General features: G+C 35.2%; 4 protein-coding genes and 4 non-coding genes across 8 annotated transcripts; all 8 read right to left on the reverse strand.

Annotated features, from left to right (window-relative positions):
- Positions 1–282: 282 nt before the first annotated feature.
- On the reverse strand, positions 283–717 carry LOC112086858 (FK506-binding protein 3). Its single transcript, XM_024156939.1, has one exon. The coding sequence runs from the start codon at positions 715–717 to the stop codon at positions 283–285; it is 435 nt and encodes a 144-aa protein (XP_024012707.1).
- Positions 718–4628: 3911 nt separating this feature from the next.
- LOC18018306 (probable serine/threonine-protein kinase DDB_G0291350) lies at positions 4629–7300 on the reverse strand. The gene is made up of 6 exons (XM_006399239.2): positions 6874–7300; positions 6085–6227; positions 5824–5967; positions 5446–5631; positions 5233–5357; positions 4629–5139 (listed from the first exon to the last, which is right to left on the reverse strand). The coding sequence occupies exons 1-6, from the start codon at positions 7088–7090 to the stop codon at positions 4911–4913; spliced, it is 1044 nt and encodes a 347-aa protein (XP_006399302.1). The 5' UTR covers positions 7091–7300; the 3' UTR covers positions 4629–4910.
- Positions 7301–7547: 247 nt separating this feature from the next.
- On the reverse strand, positions 7548–10367 carry LOC18018307 (agmatine deiminase). Its single transcript, XM_006399240.2, has 10 exons — positions 10226–10367; positions 9570–9683; positions 9380–9469; positions 9179–9263; positions 9056–9111; positions 8874–8952; positions 8611–8745; positions 8271–8503; positions 8019–8177; positions 7548–7924 (listed from the first exon to the last, which is right to left on the reverse strand). Exons 1-10 carry the CDS (start codon positions 10313–10315, stop codon positions 7814–7816), a joined length of 1152 nt encoding a protein of 383 aa, XP_006399303.1. The 5' UTR covers positions 10316–10367; the 3' UTR covers positions 7548–7813.
- A 470-nt stretch (positions 10368–10837) lies between these two features.
- Positions 10838–12793, reverse strand: LOC18018308 (H/ACA ribonucleoprotein complex subunit 2-like protein). Its single transcript, XM_006399241.2, has 4 exons — positions 12591–12793; positions 12410–12479; positions 11276–11381; positions 10838–11190 (listed from the first exon to the last, which is right to left on the reverse strand). Exons 1-4 carry the CDS (start codon positions 12718–12720, stop codon positions 11029–11031), a joined length of 468 nt encoding a protein of 155 aa, XP_006399304.1. The 5' UTR covers positions 12721–12793; the 3' UTR covers positions 10838–11028.
- LOC112086992 lies at positions 11466–11582 on the reverse strand. The gene has a single exon (XR_002899841.1). It is a non-coding gene; the product is annotated as a small nucleolar RNA snoR100 (small nucleolar RNA).
- LOC112086993 lies at positions 11709–11815 on the reverse strand. The gene has a single exon (XR_002899842.1). It is a non-coding gene; the product is annotated as a small nucleolar RNA snoR100 (small nucleolar RNA).
- LOC112086995 lies at positions 11945–12050 on the reverse strand. Its single transcript, XR_002899844.1, has one exon. It is a non-coding gene; the product is annotated as a small nucleolar RNA snoR100 (small nucleolar RNA).
- On the reverse strand, positions 12167–12273 carry LOC112086994. Its single transcript, XR_002899843.1, has one exon. It is a non-coding gene; the product is annotated as a small nucleolar RNA snoR100 (small nucleolar RNA).
- Positions 12794–15540: the final 2747 nt, after the last annotated feature.

The raw sequence follows: 15540 nt of genomic DNA on the forward strand, positions 1-15540 counted from the left end.
TTAATTAGCTTCATCGCTGTATCACTACTATGATCTCGTTGTAAATTTTAACACTTCTCTAAATAGAATAACATAGTGAGTAATGAGTATTAAGTAAATAGGTTACTTAATGCTTAATAAATTATTAACAACTTATCAGGTAGAAATAAATAACAGTTTTCCATCAATAAAACAACAAAACGTAGCGAGCGACACAAAGGCCATAACATTCGATCATGTGAAACGAAAACACTGGAACATTATATATTAAATAATCAAACATAAACATAAAGTCAATAAAAATCAAACTAACCCTTCATGTCTAACCGAACCAACGTAACTATGAACTGCACTGTAGCTATCATTACAATCATCATGATCATAATCATGATTATCACCATCACCATCATCATCATCATCATCATCACCATCATTGTTGCTGTGAACCCTAGTCTCCACCAAAACCATCTCTTCATTAGTCTTCATCTTCTTCTTCTTTAAGGAGTTTTGCTCCTCAATCTCTCGAGGAAGCTTGAGACATGATGTGGCTTCCATTGGACCAGAAGATGCATCGGAATCCATTGAATCACCACCATCGCTATCTTCTTCATCTTCATTATCATCATCATAGTAACAGTCGTCGTCATGATAGTGAGAGGGTGAGGCTAAATACATTGTCCATCCAGATTCACAGCTGCGAGAATCCTCATCGGATCCAAAGACCTTTCCTGACTCCATTTTAAATATGATTTTATTTCTTTTGTTTTAGTGTCCTATCTATATAGTAAATAAACAGAAGAATAAACAAAGAGACCCAACAAAAGAGACCGACAAAAGAAAACCCTAAAGTGAGACAGTAACAACAAGAAGTTGAGATGTTAAGAAAACAATCCTACAAGCATATGTATATATATGGACATATATGTAAGCGTGTATATATAAGATGTAAGCGTGTGTGTGTCTGTATGTATGTATATTCATTTGATTATAAAAGACAAGATAAGAGGTTTTCTTCAAAATTGATTTTTATTTAGAAAATAATTTAATTAAGAGTTATTCACTTTGAAAAAAAAGGGAATATTCTGTCCAAAAAAAGAGAGAAGAAAAGTGGAATGTTTATTTTTTTGGGGGTGGGAGAGAATTAAAAGATAATTAGAGGCTGACTTTTAAAAAGATAAGGGGAGGAGTTGGGTGGAAGAGATAGAGATGGAGAAGAGGTTGTATTTAAAACACCTGAGAATTGCTATTTATCTCTCATCCTCTTTCTGACCAAATAACAGCTCACGACCCTAAATTTATATATACAAATTAAATAATACAAGACAAGTGACAAACATACCCATCCGATATTTAAATAAAATAAAATTAGACAATCTTTGCAAAAAAAAAAACAAATCAAACTTTTTTTTACAGCTCAAAAACAATCGAATTAGAGCTTGAATTAATATTAAATTATTTGTTAAAGCAAATAATTGTAAGTGAAATTGAAATATTTATCGTGTTCTTAATTACAGATTAAAAAGGTCAATCCATATATAATTTCTAATTAATTAGACGACTAACAAAAAAGTTTCTAGGTTGATAAAAAAAAAGTTTCTAAGTATTGCGAAACACACATGGGTTAGGTTTTAGAAAACATAGAGCAATATTCACTACAAAGTGACGTGTTCGGGTATTTGAAAACCATTGTTCAACTAATCGAAAACTATTTTACTTAAACTAGTCAATTTCTCATTTGCATAATCATAAGGCTCTTACATTCATGTGTACTTTGGTAGTTTAAGCCTTAACAAGAATTTTACCACAAAAAATAAGAAAAACTCAGTAAAAATTGAATGTTAAGAAAACAAAATGAGAGAGAGAGAGACATAAATGGAGAGAGTTGATGAGAACAGCAAGAGTCCAGCTAGAAGCCGTGAAGGAGAGAAAGTGAAATCTCTCATCTCGCAGAGGTAGCATCTTTTTAAATGCAATAACTTTAAACGTCATATCTTTTTTTTTTAAAAAATAACAAGTATTACTTACAAATGTAGTTTTAGTTGTCATTGAGTTGGCCTATTGCACATTAGACTTTCACATTAGGATAGAAGATATTATAAAGAGTGCCTAGTGAAACGATATTGTCTTTTTTTTTTTTTTGACAACAATGAAACATTATTGTCTAAATTTGCGAGAAAGTTGTAAAAAATTATGATGTACATAAGGAGTGCCAAATTTATATCAATGCTTTACGAGAGTGTATTCAAAACGAGAATGTAGTATGTACATATACAATGTACCAATACTAATCGATGTTATATTTTAATATGAAAGAATATAGAGGACAACACTTATAACGAACGAAAGTGCAAAGGAAGAATGTTTCCAACCTTTTTATTACTATGTTTCTGTTTTTGCGAATTGATCTCTCCAATTGAATCAATATGGTTGGGAAAGAATGATTTTAATCTGGTGAGAAAATGTTGGAAAATGTGTAATGAACATTAAATAAGGAGTACCAAAGATTATATCCCTGTGACTTGCGCTGTTCTGTCTTCCTTTAATTTACTACTGTTAAGTCCTTTCTCTTCCTCAAAAAGTTCAAACATCTCTCGCTTACTTTGTCACAGCAGCAAAATAAATATATATATTTTTTAAAAATACAGAAAATGCACCTCTATTAGGTTTCATTTAACTTCGTTTTCTTCACGCGTATTTTTGGATTAAATGTTACCTTTTTTTTTTGTTACAGGCTATCACTTGAATTCCAGTTCAAGATCAAGCAGCGATGTAGAATAATTATAAACTTAATACGATCTGATAAAAAACGATGTTGAATGATTCATGACGATAAAAGGATAGTTTTCTAGTTCAGTTAGATAGATGACTAGTATAACTTTACAAATAGTATGAATGATCATTGGAAATCTACAATAGGTACTATTTACTAATATTGCTAAATAATTGTGGAATGTTTTCTTACAACATAATTGTGGTTTGTTAACACTGCTTTATAACGTAACGAGTCATTTTCATTATTCAAAAGAGAAAGTTACTATTCGTTATTGTAGTCGTAACGTAAGAATTTTATGTCTAATAACTGTATGAATATATATATATATATATATATATATATGTATATCGCAGAAATTAAAATTTTCAGTTATGTTATTACATCAAAAATGATGAACTTGGTATATTTTGAAAAAGGCATGTTATATCCAAATGTTTGAAATTCCCTGTTATTATTTTTGTCAACCTAAATTCTTTATTATTTGTAACTATTATTAGATAAAATTGGTTTTATTGGTTTATGAAAATGGAAATATAGAGGTATAGCCGTATAGGTATGAGGTATGATCATAATTTGGGTGGTGGGGGAAGTGGGGAACTGTAGATATTCTTACTTTTAGAGTTACAGAAGACAGAAGTGTACACTTAAATAATAATTTTACTGAGAGTGAAATAAATAGTGATCAGACATTTATCTTCCAGAAATTGACTAACGTAATTTATTTATTTTGTTTCTTTGAAGTGACTCAAATCCGTAAAAGTAAAAGGTCGTACGCATATGTATGTGGAATTTTGTCCTTTTCTCTCTATATATAAGGGGGAAAAAACAACTTCATCCAAAAAAATAATAATAACTCCTTCAACAACATATTATGGGTATCTACGGCAACGTATTTATGTGTACCACTGTACCTAGTGAACAATCCTTTATACATATCTTTTTTTTCTCTCTCTCTTTATACATATCTTAAAACATACTCCACTATAGCTTAGACGAGTTTTATATGATACATATTTTCTATCAAGTTGTAGTAGTTGACAACAAAGATAAAGTAGTGATTCTCCTAAATTGGTTGAGATTTTGAGACTGGTGAATAAAAATATATGATATTGGGAAAATGATTTATACCTAAGCAAAATGGTAACAAAAGTTATAGAACTACACAGACTAATATAATTCTTCCACAGCTTTATGATTTTGGACAATCGGATTAATTTTATAATTTAACTGTTGAGATTAAAATATAAAATGAGGTTGATTTTAGAATTGATACATAAAATTCAAGATCCTCTAATCGATTAACAACATTTTGGCCAGTAATCATCAAAATCAATTAAAACCAGTACTTAATAATCTACAAATTCTTATAACTTTAAAATATGATATCAGTAAATTCATTCATTTTAAAAACAATCGCATAAATTCATCCAGTTTTAAACGACTACATAAGTTTATATAGCTATAATGCAAAATAAAAGCTATAATTTTACTGCAAATTGTGTCATTTTTCAAAAATTCTGTTTCACTCTTATTAGTTCAGTTGGGAAAAGAGCACAATAATGTGACACTGATATTGAGTTAATCGACAGAGGAAAGTAAGTCATGTCTTTAGTGTTAATTAAACACATGATGAAAGTAAACATGTAAGAAACCTGTCTGATCATAATCTAAATAAAAATCTTCAAAAAAATTTCGTTACAGCTAAAATAACCAATATTTCAGCATTTTCGGTGCACATTTATAACCAATATCTGTACCATCCGGTCATAGTCTGATCTCAACATTCAACCAAGGAAAACTTAAACAGAAAGTAAATAATATCCTTCGTAACGAGACAGAAAGAAATCATTGTAACAGTATTAAGACAAGTACTGTATACTAGTATATATATTGTCCTTCAGAAATTTTTATTGCTTCCCAAAGTTAAAAAAAAAAGAAACAAAGCACCCCCGGCACGAATCCTAATAGTTTCAAAATACATTACGAAGACGTCGAAGAGAGCGACGTAATGCAGACTGTTAAATATGTATCTAAATTGAGATTTTTAAGAATAGCTAAACATATATATATATATATATATAAAAAGAAAAAGCCAAAGCAATGTATAGGAATCCTTTTCTTTTCTTTCACCATTTTAGAAAACGATCAGAATTAGGAATCATTTGGTGAATTTTGCGATCAATTTGTCGACATGGATGATGATATCGTCAATGCGCGGTCGGACCGCAGCCTGCGGTTGCAGCATCCAAGTCACGAACTGGTGAAGAGCTTCAGGATAAGAAGCCTTTGGTCCAGCGTTTGGCCATTTTATCTGAGCGTTCACGATTGCAAGCTGAAGACTTCCACCAGATTCTCCAAGTGCGTATTCGAATGGAGACACACCGTACCTGCACACACCCAAAAAAACAAAATGAATATCCACAAAACTCCATCTTCAATTAACTACGACTTGTTTAATCTTAGAGGGATGACTGTATTACATTATTGCGTATAATGTGCAACCTAGTGACCAAATATCTGTTCTCTCATCGATATCTGCATGGCTTGGGCAATCCCAGAGCTCGGGAGCTCGAAAGGGTGCTGAACAATGTTCAGATGTCCATTCCTACAAAAGTCCAGAAAAACTTGAGGAGTTTGCAAGACAACAACTTTAAGAAATATATACAAACATGAACATAGGATGGATACAGAACCTGTAACTGTAAGGCCTCTTGACGGGAGCGGATTTGCTTCCGTGATGGACGAGCACTCCCAAAGTCCATCAATATCGCAAGAGGAGGCTGTCCTTTTCTACGCGTTAAGAGCACGTTTCCAGGTTTGACATCGTTGTGAGCATATGGTGGCTCCAGAGAGTGCATGTGTTTGAGTCCATCACAAAGCTGCAGTGGAATAAGAAACTCTTTTGCCGATCAAAAGACTTGCAATTTATGACTAATCATACAGTGACTAAACGAAACAGGCATATATATAACATAATCGTTAGTTGCAAACGAAGAAGAAAACTGCAGAAAACCAAAGTTAAAAACTAACAAGCTAGACCATAGAAACCAAAGATGGATTTATATTGTTACCTGACGGAATATATGCAAAACATCAGTTGTTGAGAATGTTTCCTTTTTAGCCTTCATCGATGTGGAATTATCCAGCAAGGTACCATCCAAGTGTACAGGAAATAGCAAGAATGCCTCGTGTTTCCAAGCACCCTCTTGGCCGTCCTAACCAAATCAAAAGCACCACACTTTCTAAACCAGACTTTACATGAGAAACCTAAAGAAACAAATAGCACATAAAAAGCATCAACCATGAAAGTTCCAGACCCAGTGCTTATCTACCTTAACAGAAATAATAGCATGATCAAGGAGAGGAAGCAAATTAGGGTGGTTGAACAATGACGAAACACGGATCTCCTCCCGCACCAATTCCAGTTGCTCCTTGTTCTGAATCAGAACTTTCTTCATAGCATAGGTTCCATCAGCTACAAGGAAATCAGGGATAAATTGAGCTTAGTCAAGGGAAAAATATGAAAGATGTTAAAGCACCAAGCCAGCTCAACCAGTCAATATCTAGTGCCAATGAACCTATGACAAACCAAGCTCAGGAATACCATAATTTCAGATGCATTATGGATCAAACAGCTATAAAATGTACATTCAAAGCCAAAACTGGATTTACCCACCGTGATCACAATGTTTTGTCTATCATCCTAATTCAACTAGATGATTAATGATTAATTCGACAGCAAGACCTTACAAACGAAGATCAGGAAGACCAAAATTTCAGATCAATACAGCTATACAAGATCAAAATTTCCTGGCCTACAGTCAAACTGTGGAGCAAGATTAGCAGATTTCGAGCTAAAAACAATCATACGATTCCTACATTGATAAAAGGTAGATTAGATTCCTGAAACAATTTCTCATTGTTCCTGCAGATACAAACTCTCAATCTTCAAACCCCACTGCCCGATCTAAATATCACAAGCGGATAGCAAACGAAAAGGAAAACAAATCTAATCAGAAACAGGAGATCAGATTCAATCGAGATAAAAAAAAACGCAGATCAAGGACTACCAGATCAGCGATCACGACCGAGAAACATCCAGAGAAATGATCAATACTAACCGGAGAGATGAGCTGGATCCTTGACTTTCTTCGCCAGACCGCCACCGGATGCGGCGGAGGAAGCGTCGGCGACAATCTCCTTAACCAAAAAGACGAATGCGAAACCGCCTTCGCCGAGCTGCCTAACGACCCTGAACCGATTTTCATTGATCCAGACGTCGCCTCCACCGTTGACGGCGTCGTAAAGCGCATTCAACCCCGAAAACGAACAGCCCATGCTCACGAATTAAAAACGCACCTCCTTCCTCAGTCTCTCTCTCTCTCTCTTGACCTTTCGATCTGAAGATTGCACAATTCGAAGATCCTTCAGATTCGCATTTTCCAGATCCCAAGTTTTTCTTCGCTTTCTTATTCTGTATGTTTAATTATATGGAGGAAGAGAAGAGATTTGGAGCTGAAGCATTCATGTCAGGTCAGCTTATACGAGACGGGCACAGCATTCCGTGTTTTTTTTATTAATCAAATACACTCTTAGTCAATTTACGGTTGACTCAATTGGTTTGGGTGAATAACCATTACGCTAATAGTCGTACCAAAAGACAACAAATCAGCTTTCTTAGCTACTCTCATTTCGTAATGACATAACAAAATCCATCATGGGGTATGAATTATGAACTAATATAACAAATTACAAATAATAACGATATAATAGGTTCATTATGTGTTGTAATTTGTAAAAAAAAAGGTTCATTATGCAAGATTTATTTGATCCCTAAAACCGACAGATTGGGTTTTCTATGATTAATAGGACAAACCGATCCGAACTTAAAACCGATACATCGAATTTCTTAGTCAACGAACTATAAATACATTTACGTCTGGAACGATCGTACGGTTCTTGTTCTCTCTCGCGAATCAAATTAATGTTCAAACCAAATTAACGGCTAGGATTCATAAAAACGAACGATCTTCAATCCTTGGCGGCGCGTGGAGAACACCGTCAGTGGCCGTTTTCGATTACGGAGTTAGGCTCCGCAGGCTGCTGCTGCGTAATGCAATGTATGTTTCCTCCAGCTAGAACAATCTCTCTTGCATTCTCGATTCCCACAACCTTCCAGAAAACCCCATAACACGAAGGAATAAGAACCAAAATCAAAACGGTTAAAAATTTACTCTCTTTATATGAATCGGAGATAGTTAAATACCGAGTGATGAGGATATGTCTCTGAGAGGACACGAATCGCTTCTTTATCGCGTTCTGCGTCACCGAATTGCGGTGCGATTATTCCTCCGTTAGCTATATAGAAATTCACATACGATGCTGCGAGTCTTGTCCCTGCAAGCCTTGGTTTAGCTTCACCTTCCTGCAACATTGTGATCCACATTTTCAACTCGATTCAAAAAAAAAAAAAAAACAGCTCCAAGTTGTTTTGTTTTTTCCAGTTAGAATTCGTTGCCTGAATGATTCCACAAGCTTCTTCTTCGGTCATATAAAGCGGTCCAGGGACGTGAAGTTTGACGACTTGAATGTTCCTGCCACGAGCATCAATGGAGTTTGAGATTACCGAAAGAGCTTCTACGGATCTTTCGTATTGAGGATCAGTTTCATCGTCTGTCCAAGATAATAGCACAACTCCCGGTTTAGCAAAGCAGCACATGTTATCAATGTGGCCGTTTGTGTCATCATCACCTGTAACATCGATATACCAAAAGCAAATTTTGGATAAGATTGAAAACTTCTGTCGAATTCGTATGAGAGTCATGTCGAGTATGGTAGATAGAGCGAAGTGGAGTTACCATAGAGACCACGAGGAAGCCAGATAAATGTTTGTACTCCGAGATACTTTCTGAGTTCTTCCTCTATTTGCTCTTTACTCATATGAGGGTTCCGGTTTTTGTTCAAAAGACATTCTTCTGTGACAAGGCAGGTTCCTGAAAGAATGTAGAAACAGGAGGCGGAATAAGCAAAGCGACAAAAGAATTGTGAACAATAATAAACTCAAATAGTCTGGTTTTCTCGTTATTCAGTTTTGAAGTTGCAATGAAATGTATTTACAAACCTTCCCCGTCGACATGGATGCTGCCTCCTTCAAGAATCATCGAGTGTTGAAATCTTGGAATTCGTTCAACAGCGAGAATCTGGTGGATTGGTGAAGAAAAGAGCAAATCAATATTTGAAACAAGCCAAGGAGAGTAATATGAATACCAATTATGAGTGGGTTTTATTTCCCGGAAAAACAACCTTTTTTGAAACTAGAAGGTCATGACTCCAATCACTGTAACAACCTTCATCAGCTCCTGCAAAAGTCCAAAATGTGTCAAGCAGTCACTACAGATGCTAGAGAATGGAAAAAGGATTCCTTACCTCCCCAGGCATTGAAATTCCAGTCAATTCCAGCGATGTTACGGTTAAGAGAACTGAGTTTTAAAGGTCTTTTCCGCACAACAAACTGTAAAATAGAGAGCGAGAAACAAACAAAGTTCAGTGAGATAAAGGGTTGTAACAAGAGATGTTAGAAGGTGTTTTGTAACAGTAAAAAAAAAAGGGAAGAGATTAAGAACTCACAGTTGGTCCAGAGTCACGGAACCAAGAATCATTCATGCTCATCTCAACAACTCTTACATCCTCTGGAAGCTGTTTCCTTGCATTTTCCCACTAAAGACAAACACATTCATGGAAGCAAAGACTGATTAGTACATTTGTTTATAGAAACCCGAAGATGTTTTTTCTGTTTCCGGTATGATTCTGCACAAACCTGAGCCGAGCTTGCACAAACTGTCACAGGTTCGAACTTTGAGATCGCCTTGGCAACATCTGCAAAAACTCGTTGTGCCGGTATAGCGTTGTGCCGCCAGTTATCTTGCCGTTCCTGCAGCCATTTATGTCAGCTTAAAACCCAGATCAAGAATCACAAATCGGTTTGGAGTTAGAAATAACACTGTTTGATTCATGTTAACAGCGATCACACGAATCTAACATAATCATTTGGTCAGATATCATATGTAGTATTCTAGATAGAATGGGCAAAAGAACATGGATAAAACCTAAACTAAAAATACTATAAATTCTGCTTTGTTTGCAGAATCTGTAACAAAGAGCTTGTATACAGATTCAATGTTACAGATCTCAACGCATAACATATCAATGTGCTAACTTGAATTGAAACGTTTCACAAACATTCTTAGGGGAAAAATAGACAAGTGTTTAGAAGCTAAACCTCGTCGAAACATAGAACAATTACGAGCATGATTCAGAAAAAAAAGCATGAAATTGAAGGTTACATGCAGAAGTTTGAGCAGCGAGATTCAGTTCTCGAGAATCGCCGTCGAATTTCTTTTAATTTCGCTTATCAAGGAACAAACATTCTCTATTGATAAAGGAAAAACGAAAAAGAGAAAGAGAGAGAATTACAGGCCAGCCGATCCAAGTTTGGGCATGAGTTTCCCACTCCGCCGGCATATAAAAGCCGTGATCCGCCGGCGATTCTCGTGCCTCCTCCATCCTCAAGTAATAATCTCTGTGTGGAGAAGTGAATGAAGTCAAATATTTTAACTGAGATAATAAAGCATTTTGATTCTTATTACTTTTCAAGTTGTTCGCAGGAGACCCACATAACTTATGTTATTTACAGTTGGACCCAGTTACTTTACTATTCTACTCTAACATTCCAATTCCCGAGTGGAATCAGAATCAGAATCTTAAACCAGGTGGCGAAACAGGACAAAAGTTATTAAAGACATTTTCTTCATCTGTTTAACTTACAACAGTATACATTTATTATTCAATATGATCATAAAAACATTGGGAAAATAAAATACTTCTACTCAACAGACTTCAAGAAAACGATCCTAAGATATATACGCAATATAATTTGGGTCCAACAGAAAATTAAAACAGGTCATCGATGAAGAAATCGATTAGTACTCCACTACATTTCAATAAATATTACTTTCACCTGAAGCTTTCTCATTCACTTTTCATACCACATTTATAATTTACTAATCTTAACAGTCGTAAATTTTCAGAACTTTTCTTTATATTTCCAAACTACTACCACAAAAGACAAAACTAAAACTATAAATCGTCCGTAAAATTGAATAATTGTGCAAAGCAACTTCAAGGCCTCAAAATCACATCATATTCATTAACCAACCCTCAAGGCACAACAGAAACACATGTTAGTGTGTCTTTTTGTTCTTCATTCTAGTTTCTAATCAGATTACAGAAGATGAAAGCTCTTTAACATCGTCAGCAACTTGCTCGTAGTCTGTCTTTAACTTCTGAAGATCTTCAGCACTTAGTTCTCCTTTTGCCGGTTTAAGCATGACCAAAACACAACAAGTTGGTCTTTTTGTAGCCCCAGCTTGCGCAAGATCCTGATACATTAATTGACTGTCTTAGACGCGAGAGACCAATCCATAAGAAGAAAGATTTGAATAAAGGAAGAACAGTTGGGCTTACTTCTTTGGATGGTACGTATACGTAGGGAACACTGTTTTCCTCGCACAAGATTGGAAGATGGGTAATCACATCAATAGGAGATATGTTTCCAGCTATAACACATAATCTGCACAAGAACGATCGGTTAGAAAACACAAATTCGAGTAATAAATAGTTGAAGTAATCATTTTTATGCCAAAATCAAACAAGAGAATGTGAGTTTAAACCAGGCCCGCAAATCAAAGAACCAATGAGGCGCTCAAAGAGGGCACAGACATTTCAAACACATGATTCAGTTTCCGTGCACAGTACCATGCTACATTCATACTGGTTAATCCAGAGCATCGGCTTAATTGTACACGGATTTCACATTGAAAAGGAAATTGCCAACATGACAATGGCCATTGTCGAACATGAAAACATACTTACAAACATAATCACAAACAAAAACGTATAATGTGGATCTCAACCAGGCCCTCAAATCAAAGAAACTCAAAGAGGGCAGACATGTCAATCCGCTTTAGCTCAGTTTACGTGCACAGTACCATGCTAACTTCATTCTATGGTTAATCCAGAGCATCGGCTTAGTTGTACACGAATATAAACAAGACAAATCGTAGCTGTTTATCAAACATTGCAACTATGGATTTCAACTAATGACCTCAGACACTAAGCAAAAGCAAAGACAAAGAATGTAGATCTAAACCAGGCCCTCTCATCACAAAATTCAGAGATGGCAGACATGTCGATCCGCTTAAGCTCAGTTTCCGTGCACAGTACCATGCTACATTCATTCTTAATCCAGAGCATCGGCTTAATTGTACACGGATAATAGATGCAACTACAATGAATGTTCAGACAGAAGAAACCTAACCAGTATGCATACTAAAGATGATCAACAAATAACAAAGACAATGTGGATCTAAACCAGGCCGTCTCATCATCAAATGATCTCAGAGATGGCAGACATGTCGATCCATAGATTAATTTTCGTGCACAGTACCATGCTACATTCATTATGTTTAATCCAGAGCATCGGCTTAATTGTACACGGACTTTACCAAAAAACTATAACTAGAAGAAATGGCAACACAATCAATCATATGCCACATTCAAGACGCAAAAACTCACATGAAAGCGAAAAGAAAAACTAACCCTTTTTGGCCACGTCTGATACTCTTCACCACTTCCTTTACGCCTCTCTTCAAACATTTCTGTCCAGCAGCTGACAAAAATTATAAACCAATACATATTAGAGAGGAAATTTTGTTAAAGAAACCTTACAAAGGAAACTAACATGAACACTATTAAATAGAGATAAATTTCCGATTCGTACCTTTTTGAATGAGTTTAAAAGTCCTCTTCTGAAGCTTTTTTCCGGCAAGAGGTTTAGCGATAGGCGCAAGAGAAATAACCCTCTTCTTTTCCTTTTGAATCGACTTCTCTGCTTCGGTATCGCTTCCCATGTTTTTTTAGCTAGCTCAAGTAAAAAGTGGCGCAAGAGTGGCGGCAACAAAGTAGGGTTTATGAAGATCGTTCCCAAACCATGAGACGTTAGGGCTTTATAGAACTGCTTCACCAGAAAAGAATGTAGGAAACCCTAACTCCATGTAATGGGCTTGTAAAGTGGGTAAGGTGATTACGTATAACGGGCCGTAATACAACTTCGAATTAACATTGTTTTTTTTTTACTTTTGCTACGAACTTCGACTCAACATCATTGATTAGTTTATTCCTTATTGAAAGGAAAATCATAATTTTGTTTAAAGAATTGAAAATAATTTTTTGGCACTTTGCGTTTATGTTGAAAGGAATTGAAAGGTGTATTTGATCGAGTACAAGCCGTAAGTCCTCATTAGCCATCAATTTTATAGGTGTTTTTTTTAAAAAAAAAAAGATAAATATTATGTTCAAACACACAAGCAAAAAAGTAAGGGACTTCATTACTTTGGCCGATATATGATAAATGTTGGCGTTTACATTTTGATGTAGCAACCAATAACTAGAACCATCTTAAAGCATGGCGGCGCTAATTTTTTTTTTGGAATACTGATTCTTGGTGATGAATATTTTAACACCAAATCATCTTTCATACAGTAGCAATGCTTCAGTAACAAGAAGTAGCGTTGCATATTCCAAAGGGGAATTTCACTGGAAAAATAATTAACGAAAAAAGAAGACAAGAGAGAAAACAAGATTTAGAAGGCAAAAAGTAAGGAATTGACCAAAAAGGAAGGCAAAAGTAAGGGATCTCAATGTGGTAAAACTTGTATACATTTATGAAACCAAGAGATTACATCAAACACAGTCATTGAGAAACCGGTTCTAAAGGAGCAAAACTGGAAGATAATAGTAAAAAGAAAATAAACAGATTCTATTGCATCAGCTAAACCGGAGAATCCATGGAGTTCAAACACATTCCTAGACGAAGAATGTCTACAATGAAGCTTAGACTCTTTGATACATGAAACCAAAACAGAAATCATTCAAGACACATTATTGGGTCAGACCAAGAAAGCAACCTATAATATTCTTTTCTCTCAAAAGAATCTGAAGTCTTTTTTTTTTTAATATATCTGACTCAAAATCCACTGGATAACATTAAGTCAGAGCAAAAGGCATATCAGTCAACTATGAACATATATTGAATTCTCGCCAGAAACAGTCACATATGTATCTGCTCTCAAATTCCATTATCTTCAGTTGAATTTACCAGAAAATACTCTGACTGGACTCTGTTTTCCCTCACTTTCTCAAAAACAAACGAATGGGGAATTATTAAATTCCAATTTTTTTTTTTTTTTTTGTAGCTAAACGAGAGAATCAGTGAGCGGAAGAAGTGCTTGTAAATTCGCAAGTCAATAACAAAAAAAAAAAAACTATTCTTAAAACGGATTGAAAAATGATGGTTGACAAAGAGGCAAACGCTGGATGCAGAGGTTTATCGATCTGTTCATGCTTTTGAATTTCTTTCCAGCAACCAAAAAAACAAAAAATCCCAGGAAGAGATCGATGAACCGCTGCCTCCAGCGACTTTCACTCTTTTTTTTCTTTCTATAGTTTCCTCAAACTGATGTCCATTGAAATAGAATGGAAAAAGAAAGCGGAATAAATTTTCCGAGTTGGAGCAAACAATAAATCTCAGATCTGAAAAAATCAAATGGTCAAAACAAGAACCAGAACTAGTAATAGCTGGATCTTCACTACCTTAGTAATCGAGACAAACGCAAATGGACCAAAACCTACTCTATATAAATACACATGCATGATGAATCTACAGAAAAAACTGGGACAAAGAGGAATCTGAGATTTTGGAGTAGATGTAAACTATATGAATTCACACCAAATTAGTAAAAAAATAAAATAAGGAAACAGAGTGATGAAGTTTGAAACAGTCAACCAGAATCTGATGAGATACCATTTGTGATTTGCCTATTTCTCTCTCTCTCTCTAGCTCTCTCTCTCTCTCTCTCACACGATTTTGTTGACAATGTGGATCAGGTTACGAGTTTAACAGAACAACACATTTAAAGATCCTATAGCGATTTTTTTATTTATTAATTGATGACCCATATGATCCGGATCATGGCAGCCGATGATCAGAGCTAGCGAGCTCACCAGACACTGACTTTGTATTTTAGTAGTTTTGTGTGCTAGTGCCGACACTGATTTCTAAACTCGTATCATATATACTCTATAGTAGGTATACCCCCAAACAAAAAATAAATAAATATAATGTTATGACCGAATCAAATATGATGTACATGATTCATGAATATGTACGCTAGTCGGATTTATGCTATAATAGAATTTATACATGCATATACAATAATGAAAGGTTGAAAGATTCTAAAACCGATCTTGGCATGTCTTGGCTAGTCTGTGCATGGTGGGACACGTTTTTTTTTTATATAAATTCTGGCTTCGTTGAACCGTCCGTATTGGGTATTCCATAGATACATTGTCGAGACAAAGAGCAAAGAGTATCTGGAATAGCTCACTCAAAATCAATGATTATATAACTTATAATTTTCTGCTTCACTTTTCCATATAATATCTAGTTAAATTACTGAAGTCACTATCCACATCACTAACAATAGATTAAGTTTTCCTTCACTACTTCATCATCACAACCTAGTTAGTCTTTTGAACTGGATGATTTTCCAAAATCAAAAACAGAAGAAAATAAAGAGAGCGCTGAGACGGGTCGGGTAAGCTTCAATTTGGGTCAGACTGTGGCCTATATATATGTAAATTTAGTAAAAGGCCCATTTTGTTTTAAAAGA

This window comes from Eutrema salsugineum, unplaced genomic scaffold, assembly GCF_000478725.1.
Source record: "Eutrema salsugineum unplaced genomic scaffold, Eutsalg1_0 scaffold_2, whole genome shotgun sequence".
NCBI lineage: Eukaryota > Viridiplantae > Streptophyta > Magnoliopsida > Brassicales > Brassicaceae > Eutrema > Eutrema salsugineum.